Source organism: Panthera onca, chromosome E1, assembly GCF_046562875.1.
Source record: "Panthera onca isolate mPanOnc1 chromosome E1, mPanOnc1 haplotype 2, whole genome shotgun sequence".
Lineage (NCBI taxonomy): Eukaryota > Metazoa > Chordata > Mammalia > Carnivora > Felidae > Panthera > Panthera onca.
The window spans coordinates 31,010,014-31,029,921 of NC_138352.1; the positions used below are offsets into that span (position 1 = coordinate 31,010,014).

At 40.3% G+C, this 19,908-nt stretch overlaps 2 protein-coding genes across 2 annotated transcripts; both read left to right on the forward strand.

Moving 5' to 3' along the window:
• LOC132677598 (olfactory receptor 1A1) lies at nt 1-982 on the forward strand. The gene has a single exon (XM_060629392.1). It carries the CDS (start codon nt 1-3, stop codon nt 928-930), a length of 930 nt encoding a protein of 309 aa, XP_060485375.1. The 3' UTR covers nt 931-982.
• A 12,175-nt stretch (nt 983-13,157) lies between these two features.
• LOC132676376 (olfactory receptor 1G1) lies at nt 13,158-14,114 on the forward strand. Its single transcript, XM_060628477.3, has one exon. It carries the CDS (start codon nt 13,173-13,175, stop codon nt 14,112-14,114), a length of 942 nt encoding a protein of 313 aa, XP_060484460.2. The 5' UTR covers nt 13,158-13,172.
• The last annotated feature ends 5,794 nt before the right edge of the window (nt 14,115-19,908 follow it).

Below are 19,908 nucleotides of genomic sequence, written 5' to 3' on the forward strand. Positions count from 1 at the left end.
ATGAAAGAAGACAACCAATCTTCTACCCTGGAATTCATCCTCCTGGGAGTTACTGGTCAGCAGGTACAGGAAGACTTCTTCTTCATCTTCTTCCTGTTCATTTACCCCATCACATTGACTGGAAACCTGCTCATCATCTTGGCTATTCGCTCTGACATTCGCCTTCACAACCCCATGTACTTTTTCCTTGCCAACCTCTCCTTTGTTGACATCTTATTCTCCTCTGTAACCATCCCCAAGATGCTAGCCAACCATGTCTTGCACAGCAAATCCATCTCCTTTGGGGGATGTCTAACACAAATGTATTTTATGATTGCCTTGGGTAACACAGATAGCTATATCCTGGCTGCGATGGCATATGATCGTGCCATGGCCATCAGCCGCCCACTTCATTACACAACAATTATGAGTCCACAGACTTGTGTCCTTCTAGTTGTTGGATCTTGGGTGGTTGGAAACGCCAATGCCCTCCCCCATACTCTGCTCACAGCTAGTCTGTCCTTCTGTGGCAACAAGGAGGTAGCCAACTTCTACTGTGACATTACCCCTTTGCTTAAGCTGTCCTGTTCTGACATCCACTTCAATGTGAAGATGATGTACCTAGGGGTTGGTATTTTCTCTGTGCCATTACTATGCATCATCATCTCCTATGTCCGGGTCTTTTCCACAGTTTTATGGGTTCCTTCCACTAAGGGCATGCTCAAAGCCTTCTCCACCTGTGGCTCCCACCTCACTGTTGTTTCTCTGTATTATGGGACAGTCATGGGCATGTATTTCCGCCCTCTGACTAGTTACAGCCTAAAGGATGCAATCATGACTGTTATGTACATGGCAGTGACTCCAATGCTAAATCCTTTCATTTATAGTCTGAGAAACAGAGACATGAAGGCTGCCCTGAGGATACTATTCAGCAAGAGAATTTCCTCATAACCAATGTGAGGTCATATTGAGGAATGCAGTCATCAATTAGGATGCACTTGGAAGTCCATCCCTTAATGTTCATCCCCTCCAAGAAGCAACCTTTGATCTTTCCAGCTACAAAATCCCCTTCTCTGAAATCTAGTAAGTTTATGACACACCTTATTGAAATCATCACTTTGTACCAATTGTCCTTTTGCCAGCACAGAAATTTTGGGTTCACGTCCTAGATAAGCTACTGATAATCAGAGTAAAGTTGAAAATGTTTCTATATCAACATATTAGGAATAATAATATCTGCACCACCATGGTCACAGAGCATGAGGATTGCAAAAGTCCATGACTTGAAGGCTAAACATCACTATTCAAATGTCAGTTTTTCTTGGATATATGTTAATCACCCCTACAATGCTTACAAGCCTCTGAAGGCAAGAACTATCTTAAAACATCACTGTACCTCTCTCCCAGTCTTGTTCATGTAAAGTGTATCCAATGATTCTTGGTGGAAAATCAGATGAGCAAATGAAAATATCAGTCTCTGCACTGTAATCTGGTAATGTTAGACATAATTTGGACTAGACATTATTTACCCATCCAGTAAAATCTTTAAAGGCAATGACACAGGAGGTATTTTTGTTCTTGTTGTATTATTGATTAAACTAGACTGTTTCTAAAGAGCAGATGATTCTCCTTAAAATCACACCAAAATCATATTCATTGATAGTTATTGCATTTTAAAGTAATAAATATTCCAACTTAATTAATTACATCATGAAATAAAGTTACTGTGACAACAGATTGGAGTGCCAAATAAATGAAGAAAAAAGAGCAGTATTGAAACTGATGTGACCTTGTTTCTCCAGTATGTCCCAGGGAAGATAAGACTGATTCTGGTTGATCAGCCCTGATATGTAGGTGATATTTCCTAAACAGAGACAGTTAATCCAACAGGTCCTAAATAACCAATGAGGAACTCCTCTACCTATGATTTGATCCTGTTCATGAGAAAATTATAAAATTTTTTCAAAATATTAATAATTTATAAATGATTGTCCTTAAATATCATATTTCCAAAGAGGATAACATTTTGAAGAGGTGAAATGAGTGTATCTTGGAACAGTGTGCAAGTTGCTTTATGATCTACTATTTTTAACTGCCAGTAAAAATACAAAATTATTGTTTTCTATAGATAATTCACATTGTCAGCTATTTGTCCATGTTGGAAGAATTTGGATGTCAAAAGATGATGTTATTCACCTTTTAATGCTCTCTGGGTCTCTAAAGCACCAAGGATGAGAACTATCCCAATTATCTTCTTTTCAACCAAAAAGATTTTGATTACAAATGCATATGAATCTGTGTGAATGGCTGACCAAATCACAGAGGAAATGGATGCATTTTATGTAGGGAATTTCAGGGTTGGCCAAGGAAAAGGTTATACAAATGTATTGCTTGTTTCTACCCATGAGAATGTGAAGATTTGGGATCTGTTTTGTTCACTGTTGTATATTCAGAACTTAGTGCTGGCATATAGTAATTACTTAATAAATTTGTGTGAGATGAATAAATGAACCCTGCAATATTATTTTTAAACAATGAATGCAACAAGGTTAATTTTGTTGTTATGGGTAAGTTCAGATACCATGATATGCTTCAAATATTTCCCCTAGTGAAATATTAAGTGCCAAAGAGGAGAGTATAAAAGAAGGCCTGAGAGGGGCACCTGGGTGGCTCAGTTGGTTGAGCGTCCGGCTTCAGCTCAGGTCATGATCTCATGATCTGCGAGTTCGAGCCCTGTGTCAGGCTCTGTGCTGACAGCTCAGAGCCTGGAGCCTGCTTCGGATTCTGTGTCTCACTCTTGCTGACCCTCCCCCACTCATGCTCTGTCTCTGTCTCAGAAATAAATAAACATTAAAAACAAATTTTTTAATAAAAAAATAAAAAATAAAAGAAGGCCTGAGAATGTAAGGCTCTTAGGAGAACTCCATACCATTTAACTGCTCTGTCTCTGTCTCATGCTATTCCTCTGTGTAACTTGGACAAGGGAAGTTAGCCTCCTCTACTGTAATCATAAGTAATCATAAGAATCTATGTGTATGATTATAATACAAAAAAAAATCACTGATTATAAATAAACCATTGCACTGGTATGTCAAGTCATTGTCTCACTCATTTCCCTTTGATTTGGTCCTGGAATAATTTTAACACGCTAATTTAAATTTCTTCACATACCAATGTCCAGGGATTGACTAAGTCTGGAAAAGACTACAGTTTATGACTGGTATTTCAGTTTGGGTCACATCTAGTATTTTTAAACCCAGAAGATTTAATACAGGGAAGTAGATATATAAGTGTGTCCTGAAAAAGACTGTAGGAGAAAGAGATGGATGTGAAGGTAGCCCAGAAATTATTAACCACAAGAATAAATCACTTCCCCTAGGTACAAAAGGGAAAGGTGATGTTACCAGAACCTAGGAACTCAGAAGAGGGATGACCACATGTCTGAGGGATGACCTCAGAAGCTCACGTCTCTGAGGGGAGCTGCCAAACAGCTGCCACTTGGTCTTCACCTGCTGAGATGACCCAGACCTTCATTCCTGAGGGGTCTCAGTCCACAATAGTACTGCCTTGATGATGATGATGATGATGATAATGTAATTATTATTACAGCATACATACAGTATATTACAGCAACATAACAATAATATTTAAAAATGTAAATCCCGGGGTGCCAGGATCGCTCAGTCAGCTGAGTGATTAATTCTTAATTTCGGCTCAGGTCATGATCCGAGGGTCATGGGATCAAGCCCCATGTCGGGATCTGTGCTGAACATGGAGCCTGCTTAAGATTCTCTTTTTCATCCCCTTCTGCCCCTCCCCCACGCTCTCTCTCTCTCTCTCTCTCTCTCTCAAACAAAAAAAAACAAACAAAAACAAGGCAAAGATAAGTATAGGATTCAGTATGAGAGGAAATTCAAAAGGGGAGAGTCAGGAGAATGTAACTGGAGATACCATGTAGTTAGACATGAGTTATTACTAAAGACCTAACTATCAGGTTGCATGGTGAGTCTAGGAGTGTTTATGGTACTGTGTATACAGATAGATGATTGATAGATAGGTAGATAGATAGATAGATAGATAGATAATAGAAACATAGATGATAGATGTAGATAGATAATAAAAGCTCTGCGTGTAGCAATGGTGAGAGTTTGTGTGGAACTAAGATTGGATAGACAGAGAGCAGTAAGGGAACAGAGAGGATTGGTGAGACCAGGAGGTTAATTAAACAGCTCAGAACAATCTAAAGAAACAGTGAAGATATAGAAGAGGATCTACAGTTGACCCTTGAACAAACAAGGGTCTAAACTGCACGGGTCCACTTATACACAGATTTTTTATAGTACAGTACTGTCAATGTATTTTCTCTTCCTTATGATTCCCTTAACAAACATTTTCCTTTCTCGAGCTTACTTTATTGTAAGAATACAGAATATAATACATATAGCATACAAGACGTGTGTTAATAGATTATTTATGTTATTGGTAAGGCTTCCAGTCAATAGTAGACTATTAATAGTTAAGTTTTAGGGGAATCAAAAGCTATTTGCAGATTTTTGACTGTGTAGGGGGTTGATGCCCCTAACCCCAGTTTTTCAAGGGTCAAGTGCAAATGCAAAGGTAATGAAAATATGAACAATAGAATATGGTAATTATTATGTAAGTAGTAAGATATCTTCAAGGTTTTGAGGTTTCCGTAAAAAGTCAGCGATATGTTTAATGAAAATTGTTAACAAGAGAGTCATTTAAGAAAAATTAGTTCCACTTAGGTATGTTTTCAAGGGTTCTTTTGGGACATTTTCATGGAAGTATTCAATTAAATAGTAGAATGAAAGGTATGAAACTTTGAAGTACAATTAATAGCACATAGACCACTGTAAAGTGATAAGTAAAGTTATGGAACTAGATTAAATCATCTAAGAATGTAAGATTCCAGCCTGAGTGTCTTGTATTATTGTGTCACATATTACTGTGTTTTTTAATTTTCCAAATAGCCCTGTGGCATGAAAGAAAATAGCCCTCCTTTACAGATAAGAAAGCTGTATCTCCGAAAGGTGAAGTGATTTATTCAATGTCTTTCAACTAGTAAGATGCAGGTCTAGTAAGATGGGATTTGAGCCCAGTTTCCTTATGACAATGCTCTTCCCTCAGCTCCACAGCTGATCCACTTAGGAGCTATACAATTCTGAGGGATGTCTAAGTACGTCAGGATGTGTGCACCAGCAGGAGCCATGGCTAGAACTTTGACAAGCAGAGAGAACTCTCCGCCCTTGGTAGAGCATGAGCTATAGTGCAGAGATGGGAAACATGGGCTCATAGAAGTTATCACTTTGAAACAAAAGAGAGAAATGATCCTTCAATGTTTCTTTCTTTTTTTCTTTCTTTTTTTAATTTGAGAGAGAGAGAGCTTGAGCAGGGGAGAAGGGAAGAGGGGCAGAGGAAGAGAGAAAGAAAAATCTCAAGCAGGCTCCATGCTCAGCATGGAGCCCAACACGGGACTCGATCCCACAACCCTGGGACCATGACCTGAGCTGAAATCAAGAGTCAGACACTCAACCAACTGAACCACCCAGGCGCCCCTGATCCTTCACTGTCTCTATCCTCACCACTTTCAGTCAGTCCAAAATATCCGGTCCAGACTGAAGATGCCAAAGAACTCCACAAGTAGCACATGACAGTGTTTAAAAAAAAAGTCCCAAATGGCGTCACTTAGAGTTCCCACATAATCTAACTACAGTTTCAACCTGCCCCACAAATGTAGTCTTAATTGGTCAGTCAGAAATTTTTCAGTCAGCACCAATGAGGCTGCTACGTGGGCCCTAGCCATCCCCCAAAGAAAAATGAGGTCATCTGCATGATAAGACCCCTTGCCTTTCTCCCCTAGCAAACAGCCCTGCATCAAACAATCCTTTTCTTTTGCTAATAGCTTTCTTGCCCCATCCTCCTTCTATAAAAACCTTCCATTTTGTGCAACTCCTTGGAGTACCTCTTTACTTGCTAGATGGGGTCTTGCCGGATTCATTAATCATTTAGTAAAGCCAGTTATATCTTCAAATTTACCTGGTTGAATTTTGTTATTTAACACTAGTGACATAAACCACAGCTGTCATACTGCATTCCTCCTCTGGTTTTCCGGGAAGTCATGGGAAAGTTTAAAATATGTGGCATTGGGCTATGGGTTTAGGAAAACTCAAAGCAGATCAAGTATTTCTTCTCTAAAATTACTCCTTCTCTATTCCTGAAGAAAGGAATAGTGAGACCCATGTGTCCTCTGAGGACAGTTGCTCATTGTCTAGAGTTAATGAGCAGCACTGGGGCTGTAGTCTCTGATGGTTGCGGCAAGCCTTGAAAGATCTCCATGTGTTGCTGGCAAGTAAAATGCTAGGATCGTGCTCAGACCACAGAGGTGAATGGCAGGTCCTTAATGCCTTAGCCTCTCCCAGATCAGCTATGGCAAGGACACAACACTGGATTCTTAATCCTTTGGGGTTTGGGGTACTTCACAGAATTAATTATCTTCAACTTAATGGGTCTTGAGATTGGTCCAACCTACAGCTAAGAAAAGCAGAATTTTAATTCCAAGGATGCTGATAAAGTTACTAGAACACATTTCTCATGGGTCCTATGAACAAGTAAAAGGGGCAGACATTAGCAGCAAATTCTGAAATCAATAGAAAAGGGATGTTATGTGGTGGTTATTAGGCTCCATGTGGTGTTCTGTGAATGCAGCATCCCAGGATGACATATGTTGGCCTGTCATAGTCATAGTCAACCTGGAAATCTTGTCCCTTTTTCTCAGAATGGACAAAATTTAAAAGGTTTCTAATATTGTGAGACAAAAAGGAGAAAATTCAGCAGATGCAGTGATGGCAAGAATCATTCAACATATCCAGAGCATGAAGCAAATTTCCTTTTGGTGCCTCTACCAGATGTTCCTGTCTCCCTCTTCTGACCACCCACAATGGGAAAGATGTATGCAAACCAGATGAAAGCCTGCTGGTAACACCCTCAGGGATTGTCGAGAACAACCAGGTAAGACCTAAGAGACTCCATTCTGCTTCTTTTCTCCCCCTTTCTTCTGCGCCCATCCCACACTACGGTCAACTGGTTGTGCGTCTCTCACAAACAGCCCTGTAACAACAGTGATGATACTGCGTTAGAGGCAGATCCCCAGGTCCTTAGACTCTTACAGACAGTGGGAGTCGTTGTGCTATAAGCAGAACAGAGCACAGGAACCAGCAGTGACTTGTCTCCAAATAATTCCGTGATGATCCCATGCACTCAACCTCTAGCCTCTGCAGGAGACACAAATGCACTCACACACCCACACACATGCACAAATACACAAACATACACATTCATGTCCACACACCACATTAAAGCATTAAACGGATGTGGCTCCAACCAAACAAGTTTCTCTGCTATTTACAGAATCTCTAGCAAAGAGAGGCTGCATAATACTGCATTATCTTTCATTTTATACATTTTGTGAGCCCATTGTTTGGTTTTGGAGAAGGGAAATGTCAATTAATTTATTTTTCAATAGGTAGTACATTCACATGGTTTAAACTTTGAAATGAGCTAAAAAGTGTACATGAAAATCTCTCTCCCTCTCCTATGTCTCATCCACCCAATACCCATACCTCTAATAAGTAATCACTATTATTGGTTTCCTGCTTATTCTTCTGGATTTTTTAATAAGCACACTAGCCAACAAAATATAGATTATCCTGGGAGCTGGGATTAAATTGTTATATTTAGGACCAATATGGGAATAGGAACTGGACATCATAGGAGTTGGATCAGGACTTGCTGATCAACCAGTTACCGTCTGATTCCCTGTTTCTAACCTTGTAACTTTTACTTCTTTCCACCCTGGATGTTCCTTTCCTCACCTGTGGGGAGCACAGATTCTCTAAATTTCATTTCCATTTTCCAATGTGAACTTCTGTCCAGAGGGCTTCCAAGTTAAGTTCAAATTATAATCAATCAATCATAGAAAATTTATGTCTTAAAAAAAGCACACAGTTAAAATGAGCTAATATGAGAACAAATTTGTTTCAAGTCGCAGGAGTTATATTTTATAACAAGCCTGGATAAATGCCCACTGGCCCCATGTGACAAGGAAAGACTATACTCTGAATGAGTTTTACGTCTGGATGAAGTGTTGGGTCTTACACAGCAAGAGATAGCCCCAAAGTTGGGGGTAAACTATAGCAAACATGGAAAGAAAAGAAAAAGCCCAGTCTCTGATCTGTGACTTAGGAAGCTAAGAGGAAAACTGATGGGGGAATTAGGGCCTAAGTTTCTGTTTCTGCTGAGGCAGAAACTGTCAAGAGACAAGACTGACAGGAGTGGAGATTCTGAGGCCCTTTCGATCTGCCTTAAGCCAATGAGCAACCTCTGTCCTGAGTGAGGGAGAGGTGAGGTCAGCTCCAAGCAGTGGAAAAAGCAACAGGTATGGAGGCCAGGGAACACAGAAGTTGCTGTGGTTAGAAGGGGCCAACCACTGCCGCTATGCACAAATACGCACTGAGCCCCACTACTCCCCCCACTACACGGAGAGCTCTGTCTAAGGGTGTGGTGAATAAAGAATCTAGTAAACATAGGCCCTGAGTAGTGTGGGAACTCTTGGGAAAAAGTGGAGGGAACACCACCTGTCAGGATCACATTTTGGCCAATGGCACACAAGCAGACGACCTTGCAGATGCCACCTGTGAGCAGACAAATTGTGGTGAGTGGAGTGGAAGAACAGGTCTTGGAATTAAACACTGAGTCTAGGTCCAGTCTCTGCCCCTTCTGGATGTGACTTAAGGGTTAGTGGTCATTTATTCATTTTTCTTGGGGGGGGGGGGGTGTTGTCTCTTACCTAGTTATTAAAATTAATGATTGTGCTTTTAAGAATATACTTTCTATAATATATGCTGAAAATAGCTCCCCACGTTTTGCTTGCCTTTTTTACTCTGCATGTGACCTTTTTCTTTAATAGGAGAATTTTGAATTTTAATTTGATTCAACCTATTTTCTTTTCCTTTATTGTTGCTTCCATTGCTTTTTACCTAGGCCATCCTTGTCCCAAGATCGAACAACTATCATGCTGTATGTTCTGCTGGTTGCCTTAAGTTGTATCTATGTAAAATGCTTTAACAACCTGACATGTTTTCAGTCAACACTGTGAGGTGTGAATCTAAATTCACTGACCCCATAGAGTCAACAAGCCTACCCCCAGTCCATCTGTCCAATCCCCCTTTCCTTTCTTGCCAGTCGGCACTGCCACCTTTAGCAGACCAAAATCTGATCTTTATGGTGCCATTTCTGGGCTTTCTATTTTCCCCTTTGATGGATATTTGTAATGAGGGGGAGGGAGCAGCATGCAACATGCCCCGCACTACCTGCATAAAAGAGAAAGAGAGTGTGGTAGGAAATATCCATGGTCAGGGAGGTGCCACCAATGCCAGCTGAACAGTAATTCCGGTGGGTGGTGCCAGGGCTGACAAATTCATAGGACAAGCTTCACTTCGGAGGGAAAATGAAGCCTGGTGGGAAACTGTTTCTGTGATGTAATTCCTCTGATAAAACAGTGTTCCATTCCCAGAATTTTACCTAGAAAGAGCGCATTTGCTTTGTTTGACATCTTTATTTTCTGTAACCATGTTTCCTACATATTCCCATGGCCGAAACTTTATCAACTCAAAGCTATGTATGAAACTACTAATAAAAATATGCAGGCTGTTCCCTCCACCTGATATTACTTCTATCCAATCTCCCTGTCAACTCTTTCTATTCCTTGAAATATATATATATAATATATATATAATTATATATAATTAATTATTATATTAATTATTATATATAATTATATATATAGTTTATAGAATACAGATCTATTATATTATAGATTATATAAAATATATATTTGGTTTATTGTCCAATTGGTTTCCATACAACACCCAGTGCTCATCCCAACAGGTGCTCTCCTCAATGCCCATCACCCACTTTCCCCTCTCCCCCTCTCCCCCACCCCCATCAACCCTCAGTTTGTTCTCAGTATTTAAGAGTCTCTTATGGTTTGCCTCCTTCCCTCTCTGTAATTTTTTTTCCCCCTTCCCCTCCCCCCTGGTATTCTATTAAGTTTCTCAGGATCCACATATGAGTGAAAACATATGGTATCTGTCTTTCTCTGCCTGGCTTATTTCACTTAGCATAATACTCTCCAGTTCCATCCACGTTGTTGCAAATGGCAGGATTTCATTCTTTCTCGTTGCCAGGTAGTATCCCATTGTGTATATAAACCACATCTTCTTTATCCATTCATCAGTTGATGGACATTTAGGCTCTTCCCATAATTTGGCTATTGTTGAAAGTGCTGCTATAAGCATTGGGGTACACGTGCCCCTATGCATCAGCACTTCTTTGAGATTTATTCATTCACATGACAGATACTTACTGAGTACCTATCTTGTATCAGGCTCAGGGCTAATGCTACATTTCCAAGATGAACAAGATAGACATTTTCTTGGGCTACTCACAAAGATACAGTAGAATGGAGAACACAGACAAGTAAATAGTTGGTCACAGTCCAGAGTGACACATGCTGTGATGGGGGAGGCACAGGGCCGGAAGGGGCGTGAACCTGAGTTTGTCGTCAAGAGAATAAGTCAGGAAAGTCTTCTTCAAAAAAGACTAATGAATAGATAAAGAAGATGTTGTGTGTGTGTGTGTGTGTGGCCATCAAAAGAATGAAACCTTGCCATTTGCAACAATGTGGATCGAGCTAGAGTGTATTACATTAAGCGAAATGAGTCTGAGAAAGACAATATCATAAGATTTCACTCATATGTGGAATTTACGAAACAAAACAGATGAACATATGGGAAGGAAAAAGGGGGGGAGGGAGCAAACCATAAGAGACTTTTAACTATGAGAACAAACTGAGGGTTGATGGAGGGAGGTGGGTGGGGTGTGGGCTAAATGGGTAATGGGTGTTGAGAAGGGCACTTGTGAGGAGTTCTGGACATTATATGTAAGTGATGAATCACTAAAATATATGCCTGAAATCAAGTTTACCATATATTTTAACTAGAACTTAAATTAAAACTTGAAAAGAAAAAAAATGACATCTAAGCTGAAACCCGAGGGAAGACTATTCCAGCACAAGAAAATAAGATGGGCAAAATCCCAAAGGTGAAAAAGTATCTAGATCTTCTAAATAATTGTAAGTATAAGTGGGGCATAGGATGTAGAATGGAGAGGAAGGTCCATGAATCAATGGAGACATCAAGGGTCTTCAGGCCCTAGGAAGATGTGTAGAGTTTATCCTGAAAGTAATGAGAAACCCCTGAAGGATTTTTCAGGTAGAGTGACAAAATCAGATATGGTTTGTAGAAAGCCCATTCTCTCTGGAGTGAAACCAGAGGGCAGGTGGGTATGCCTGTAGGCAAGAATGACTGCTCATATTTAAGTGATAAATGAGTATCGTGAATGAAGGTAGTGGCAGCTGGGACTGAGGACAGTGGGTAAATAAAGAGAAATGGGTAAATTTTAGTTACATCGACAAAGTAAAATCACCAGGATTTGGTAGTATTTGGATGCATGCGAGGAGGAAGAAAAATGGGTCTATAATGGCACCCAGATTTCTCACCAGACCAGCTGGTGGCGATAATGATTTCAGCATTAGGTATGCTTTTCACCAATTCCAAATCCTTTTTTTCCAATAGCCATGCTTTTCAAAATATTGGGGAAATATGCTAATGATTTACTTGACCTGTGAAATCTTTGGATGGATTAATGTCACAATGTCCACATGAATACCACAAGAGTTTTGTGAAGAAACAACTCCAACCTAGCTTCAAAGTATATGTATTGGTATACAGTTATGGTATTGTTGCTCAAATTATATGTTTAAATGAATGACTTTAAGATGCAGCTGTAACACATGATTGATCCTGCTACTGCTACATGCAAACACTTCATAACATACTATGATTTGTGTGTGTGTGTGTGTGTGTATGCATGTTATACTTTGGTTGCTCTTCAAATACAGCAAGCTGAAGAAAAAAGATAAATCCCTCATTCACTCAAATAAGAGCTGGTCACATGTCCACACCTAGATGGCAATTTGGCTAGGGAAGTAGTCTTAGCTAGCAAGTCACTTTCGAGAACGACTTCATATTAAGGATTAAAGGGACGTATGAATTTTCTCAGTATGATATCTATTTTGCCACAGCCCATGCTCAAGTCTCTTCCCGCAAGGTGCTGGTAATTGCCTCTTCAGAACTTCTTAAATAGCTAGAACATTAGTTCCAGACTTGATATGACTCCTCCATACCAGTGAACACCAAGTAATTTTTCATAAATTCAACAAACTTATTGATCACTTATTACGTGTCAGCAAGCATGTATTAGGCTAAGTGTATAAAGGTGAATAGTGTTTGCATCATGATGTCCAAGAACTTACAGTCTGGCAGAGGGGATGGTAAACTTACTATGAATGGCCAGGTTGCAATGGTTTTAGGTTTTGTGGGGTCACGTATGACCTTTGTTGCATCTGCCTCTCTGTTTTAAGGTTTATGGGGTTTGTGGGGGGTTTTTACCACCCTTAAAAACGTAAAATACATTCTTAGCTTGAGGTCCATGCCAAAAAAAAAAAATGTGTGAGGAGGATCTGGCTCTGGTTTTCTGGTTTGCTGACTCCTGGTCTAGTTAACACAGTCGGAGAAAGGCAAGACTGGACAAAGTGCACAGAAATCGGCGACAATGATTGACTAAAAGCTCCTCACTGCTTAAGAACAAGCAAAGGCAAGCTTTTGTTTATACTTGATGAGTTTTGTAAGCAGTTCATTATGTAGGCCAAAGCTTTATATCATGAATTTTAAAAAGTATGTTACTTAAAATAATAAAAAAGTATATGTATTGGATTCATGCTTATATAATAAAACTTTTTTAAAAAAAACCTCTCCCCTCCGTTGCAGACAAATCTTTGGTATCCCATGGCAGAAAGCACAGGCGTTTGCAAATATTCAGTTGAACTATATGAAACTGCCATTTTTGTGCATCGTAAGCAGTTAAATATTGGATATTTCATGATCCCATCTTACACTAGAAGATCAACGTTGGAATACTGCATCATTTTCAAAGTCCACAAACCAGGGCTTACCAATTTCATTCAATTAATCCATCTTTCTGCTTACCGACAAATGGAGTGGGAAAACCTGACCAGCATCTCAGCATTTGTCCTCCTGGGGCTTTCCAAGCAGCCAGAGCAGCAGGAAGTCCTCTTTGGGCTGTTTCTGTTCATGTACCTGGTCACAGTGGGCGGCAACCTCCTCATCATTCTGGCCATCATTGCTGATGCCCACCTCCACACGCCCATGTACTTCTTCGTGGCCAACCTCTCTCTTGCCGATGCCTGCTTTGTGTCCACCACAGTCCCCAAGATGCTGGCAAACATATGGATCCAGAATCAGGCCATCTCATATGCAGGGTGTCTATCGCAACTGTATTTTTTCATGCTGTTTGTGATGCTGGAGGCGTTCCTCTTGGCCGTCATGGCCTACGACCGCTATGTGGCCATATGCTACCCGCTCCATTACGTCATGGTCATGAGCCCTGGGCTCTGTGTCTTCCTAGTTTCTGCATCCTGGATTATGAATGCCCTCCACTCCCTCCTACACACACTCTTGATGAACAATCTGTCCTTCTGTGCCGAACGCAAGATCCCACACTTCTTCTGTGACATCAACCCACTTCTGAGTCTGTCCTGCACGGATCCCTTCATTAATGAGCTGGTGATTTTCACTGTCGGGGGCCTTGCAGGACTGGTTTGTGTGCTTTGCCTGATAATCTCTTATACACATATTTTCTTGACCATCCTGAAGATCCCCTCAATTCAGGGGAAGCAGAAAGCCTTTTCCACCTGCAGCTCTCATCTCTCTGTGGTTTCTCTATTCTTTGGGACTTCCTTTTGTGTTTACTTCAGTCCCCCCTCAACCCGCTCACCACAGAAGGGCACAGTTGCATCAGTGATGTACACAGTAGTAACCCCAGTGCTGAATCCCTTTATCTATAGCTTGAGGAACAGAGACATCAAGTCTTCCTTGAGAAAGCTAATTTGGGTTAGCAAAATCCCTTCCCCTTAGCAGTGGTGACTTCACATCCAATATGGGGATCTCCACTTAATTGCATTCACCATATAAGCACTAAAGAATGAGAGAAAATGGAGACCTCACTTTCAGGACCTGTGATCTGAACTTGAAATCTTCATGCCTAACCTACAGGACTTTCTCCAAACATACCCATCATCAGGCCAATATCATTCATTAACTTAATTTCTTACAATCATAAGGCCCTAAAATCACAGTGATTCAGATTTATAATATAATAAAGGACGTACTTGAATACTTTTGAAACAACTCGTGACCAAAATAAGGAAATATTGGTTGCGCTATTGTATGTGTCCAAGAATAAGCTTCAGGGAAAGATAACTTTCCCCCACCATCACTGTGACCTTGGTGACTTGGATTCCTACCAACATTGTTTTTGACACTGGGAATCCCCATATCTGTGAAGTCCCCATGCTGAGATAATAGAACCCGGGACTGGAAAGGAAGGGTTTGACAGGGTGGAGTCCTTGGGTAGACCTACTGTAACATTTTACCAGGCATCCGACACCCCCATCCCTCTTAACATCTTAAATTATGAAAATTGTTACTTTCGTGAAGATTTAATTTTTATCTTTGGGGAAAGTTTTTCCAAGTCAATTTCATCTTTGCATTACCAACGCTTACCATTTGGCACAACGCCTGGCACCATTAATATGTGCTAAACCCCAATGCAATGGTTGCACTCATAAAGTTAGGGACCAGGAAAGAATGATCTTATGGGCAGTTCATAGTCTCTTAGCTGAATGATTGAAACCCCCTCCTAGATGTTCCTCAGTCCCTAATCTCTCCCCATTCCATCTATTCTGCACACCACAATCATATTAACCTTCATTGAATATGACTACCACCCTATTAGAAATCTCCAGGGGCCTTATACTGCCTGCAGAATAAAGTTCAAACTTATTTATTGTAGCATTCAGGACCACCTTCACCAGTTCATAACAAATATGGTTTGCAGCCCACACTGTTCTATATTGCTCCCAAGATCAACTCAGGCCAATATTTTCATAACTTACTGATTATTGTTCAAGTTTACCAAAAAGGACTTGGAGAGCTAAGTCACCAAGAGTTTTGACAAATACATGTATAATAAGGTACACCCTAACCAATTAGACGCCATAAGAAAATAAAAAGCTACCATGGGGTACTATTTTTTATTCTTGCCTATTTCCCTTTAGGTATCTGGCTGCATGCTTAATGACATAAGTTGTGTTTACTGTAGATAATATCTCCTCCAGTAGAAGTCAATTTCTGATGGCCAGCTCCCTTGATCCCCATTTGTCTTATAGTAAGCTTACATACTATCTTCTGACAATAAAAGTTAGTACAGCAAAGTGGTAAACATTGGCTCTACAGTTAGATAGATAGACTGCAGCAAGTTCAAATCTTAGCTTTGCTGCTTGTAAGCTGTGTGACCCTGGGAAATTACTTAACCTTTCAAAGCAGATATAAACTACCTTATTGTGTTGTCAGGAAGTTTAAATATGGTAATGTATGTTAAAGCATTGTTTGTGATATTTAAGTGAGATATTTATATAAGTATATAAAGGGTGAATGCCTAGCACATAGTTTTGTTTGTTTGTTGTTTGTTGTTGTTGTTGCTGTTGTTTTAGTAGGCTTCACGCCCAACATGGGGCTTGAATGTGATGACTCTGAGATTAAGAGTCACACGCTCTAGTGACTGAGCCAACCAGGTGCCCCTAGGATATAGTATGTTGTCAATGAATGTTAACCGCCATGGCAGTAGTCCTTATTAAAATTAAAGCTGAACAGCAGTAGTTAATGCAAATTCACTCACAAGAACTTAAGGAGTCACCCATGGCCTGCTCTGTGAAACTAGATGGGATCCTGTGTTTCAACCACCCTTTTTAAGAACATTTTGGGTTTAATGTAGAATCACCTACTTGCTGGGATTCATGTGCAGGGATGATTTCAGTCTACCTTTGAAACCATGCTTACCAGCTACTTAAACTTAGAGTAAAAATTCACCAGCTAACTTAAAATACATAAGTTTGTACTATCCCATATGCTCTCCTAATTCATTGACAGACGTGCGTCTTCCACGTCTGTGGGAAGTGTGGAAAAATTGGTAAATATTCACCAATATTTTTAGTTCCAGCTTTTAACTTAAATTATGTTATTCTTCCATATTTATATTTTGTCTGCGAATGTCTTTGTAACAACACAGTTTACACATTTGTCATAATTATACCTTCTGAGGTTCGTCAATACACCCTCACACCATAGTTTTGTCAAATGCTGCCCTACTATGCTGTTTGAGGATTAATTCAAAATTTTGAATATTAGGGGCGCCTGGGTGGCTCAGTCGGTTAAGCGTCCGACTTCAGCTCAGGTCACGATCTCACAGTCCATGAGTTCGAGCCCCGTGTCGGGCTCTGGGCTGATGGTTCAGAGCCTGGAGCCTGCTTCCGATTCTGTGTCTCCCTCTCTCTCTGCCCCTCCCCCGTTCATGCTCTGTCTCTCTCTGTCTCAAAAATAAATAAACGTTAAAAAAAATTTTTTTTAATATTAAAAAATATCATTTCCACAAGCATTACTTTCTCATATGATTTACTCTCTTAGCCTACATTCTTAAAAATAAATCCAGCCACATGCACATATGGATAGTTTTAAAGTTCTGTCCTATACTGCCCATTTGCCATGAAACTGTAACTGTTTACCCATCGTCCCACCAATAATGTTTCACTATTGTTATTCATTTTACTAGCTTGGTAAATATGTAATAACATAGTATAATTGTGAGTATGGATTATTATTCTTCTGTAAGTATTGAAATCTGAGAATTATTTAATTAAAGGCAATAAACGCTTGGGGATAAATCTAGCAAAGATGTGAAAGACTTCTACTCTGAAGACTACCCCACCTTATTATTTGTTTGAAGTAAATCGGTGTCTTTTAGCCCTCTGTATGTCTTCTTTGGAAAATGTCATCATGTCTTCTGCCCACTTTTTAACTGGATTATTTGTTTTTGGATATTAAGTTTTAAACTTCTTTATATATTTTGATACTAACCCTTTATCAGGTATGTCATTTACAAACATCTTCTCCCATTCATAGATTGTTTCCTTCACTGAGTGGAAGCTTTTTATTTATGTATTGAATATTTTTGATATTCAAATATTCAATATTGAATATTGAATATTGAACTTATTTTTTTAAGTTTATTGATTTACTTTGAGAGAGACAGAGACAGCATGAGCAGGGGAGGGGCAGAGTGAGGGGGAGAGAGAGAATCCCAAGCAGGCTCCACACTGTCAGCACAGAGCCTGATGCAGGGCTCAAACTCACAAAATCGTGAGGTCATGACCCGAGCCGAAACTGAGAGTCAGACACTTGATGGACTGAGCCACCCAGGCGCCCCAGAAGCTTTTTATTTTGATGAAGTCCCAATAGTTTATTTTGTTTTTGTTTCCCTTGCCTCAGGAGACATGTCTAGAAAAAAGTTACTATGGTCAATGTCAAAGAGGTTACTGCCTGCATTTTCTTCTAGAATTTGATGGTTTCCTGTCTCCCATTTAGGTCTCATGAACATAGGGCAGAAATAAAAGAGAGGCAAACCAAAAAACAGACTCTTAACTATAGAGAACAAACTAATGGTTGCTGGAGGGGAGGTGGGCAGGGGGATGGGTTAAATAGGTGATGGGTATTAAGGAAGGCACTTGTGATAACCACTGGGTGTTGTGTGTAAGTGATGAATCACTAAATTCTACACTTGAAACAAATATTACACTGTATGTCAACTAACTGGAATTTAAATAAAATTTGGAGAAAGAAAAAAATAATAGTTAAAAGAATAATAAATAAAAATGAAGTGAGCCAAAAAAAAAAAAATGGAGAAACACAGCATGTTTAAGATTCAGTTGGAGGGGCACCTGGGTGGCTCAGTCGGCTGAGCGTCCGACTTCGGCTCAGGTCATGATCTCGCAGTCTGCGAGTTTGAGTCCCGTGTAGGGCTCTGTGCTGAGAGCTCAGAGCCTGGAGCCTCCTTCAAATTCTGTCTCCCTCTCTCTCTGCCCCTCCCCCACTCGTGCTCTGTCTCTCTCTCCGTGTCAAAAATAAATAAAAACATTTTTAAAAAAAACTTTTTTTTTAAAGATTTAGTTGGATATCCACACTTGTGGGAAAAAATATATCTTGACTTCTACCTCACCAGATATTATAATCCATTCTAGATTAATAACAGATCTAAATGATAAAGTCAAAACAACAAATCACTTCGCATAAAGTATAGATGCCCAGGAAGTATGTGTAGCTGCACTGTTCACAGTAGCCAGAAATAGAGACTACTAGAACTCATCAAGGTAGAATGGATTTCTTTCAGTGGCATAGTCACACAACAGAGCATTATACAGCAATGAGCAATCTACAACCACATGCAGCAATATGGATGAACGTCACAAACAATGCTGAGTAAAAGAAACAGACACAAAAGAGTACAACTACGTGTTTTCACTTACATAAAGTACAAATACGGGCAAAACTACATTATGCTATTAGGAGTGGTTACTCTTTGCAGAAACAGTGACTGCAAGAGAGCATGAGGCGTGCGAAGTGCTGACAATGTTTTTTTTTTTTTTATGCAAGTTCTGGTTATTCATATTTTGTCAGTTTGTCAAAATTCCTACAGAAATTTTCAAATAATGGTAAATAAGACTCATTTCCCAAGACCCTTTCTAACAGGTACAAACATTGGAGCAATTATCCAGGTTCATCTCAACAAGCTGTCATGGGATTGCCTCCCCGAGGGCTCTCCAAAACAGATAGGTAGGCCTGGTGTGCTCCCAGTACACCCCCTTCCTTCATGAACCTGAGACACAGGCTTCAATTCCCAGATGCCGAATTGTCATCAGGGTGTCCACGGCCTTCCATACCGTCTCCTCTTTTACAGGGACTGAAGGTCCAGGCACCAATATCCTCCTTCCCACTTTAGCCAACGGGACAAATTGCCAAGTCCTACTCAGAAAACAATGTTTTAGGGTTCTTTATGTCTCGATCGAATTGATACCCTATGTGAGAGGAAACGAGGCAGCAGAACCAGAAAATTCTGAGAGCAGCACAGGACAGTGGGTAAGGTCTGCATGTCACAGGTTCATGTTCTCTCTTTTTCCCTCCTTTCTTATCTTCCCTCTTCTCTATTTTCTCTCTCACAAACAGACTCACAAACTTTGACAGAATCTTCATAGAATCAAACCTCTTAGTGTTTAAAGGTAACTAATAACCCCTCCAATCTTTTCAGTGCTCTCCAGTTTTCAAAGTGCTGTCACAAGCTCTGTTGCATGTCATTCCCGAGCCGGCGAGGAAGGCTTCACGGGTGGGACGGAGAGGCTCAGGGAGGTTGCATGCCCTCCTCAAGGTCCTGCAGCTGGGGAGCAACAGAAGAGGTACCAAAGGCCAGTTTTCCAACATCAAGGAGGGACTACTTTTCCATACCACCCCTACACCCTCCCCCTCCCTGTAGAGCTATCCTGGAAAGGGGTTTCTGTCTCCGAGGCCAGCTGACCATACAAGTGTTCAGAACCCACAGACTCAGAGCAGCATTTCTGTACAATCAGAATCACCAGGTGATTGCTAAAAAGGACTTGGTTCTCAAAATAGAACCAGTCTTTCCAGGAAGGGGACCAGAAAAGCAGCTGTTTGGGGTTTTTTTTGGGGTTTTTTTGGTTTTTTTTTTTAACGTTTATTTATTTTTGAGACAGAGAGAGACAGAGCATGAACAGGGGAGGGGCAGAGAGAGAGGGAGACACAGAAT

Coding starts and splice junctions, on each gene's coding strand:
- LOC132677598 (XM_060629392.1), top strand. CDS start 1: ATGAAAGAAGACAACCAATCTTCTACCCTGGAATTCATCCTCCTGGGA.
- LOC132676376 (XM_060628477.3), top strand. CDS start 13,173: ATGGAGTGGGAAAACCTGACCAGCATCTCAGCATTTGTCCTCCTGGGG.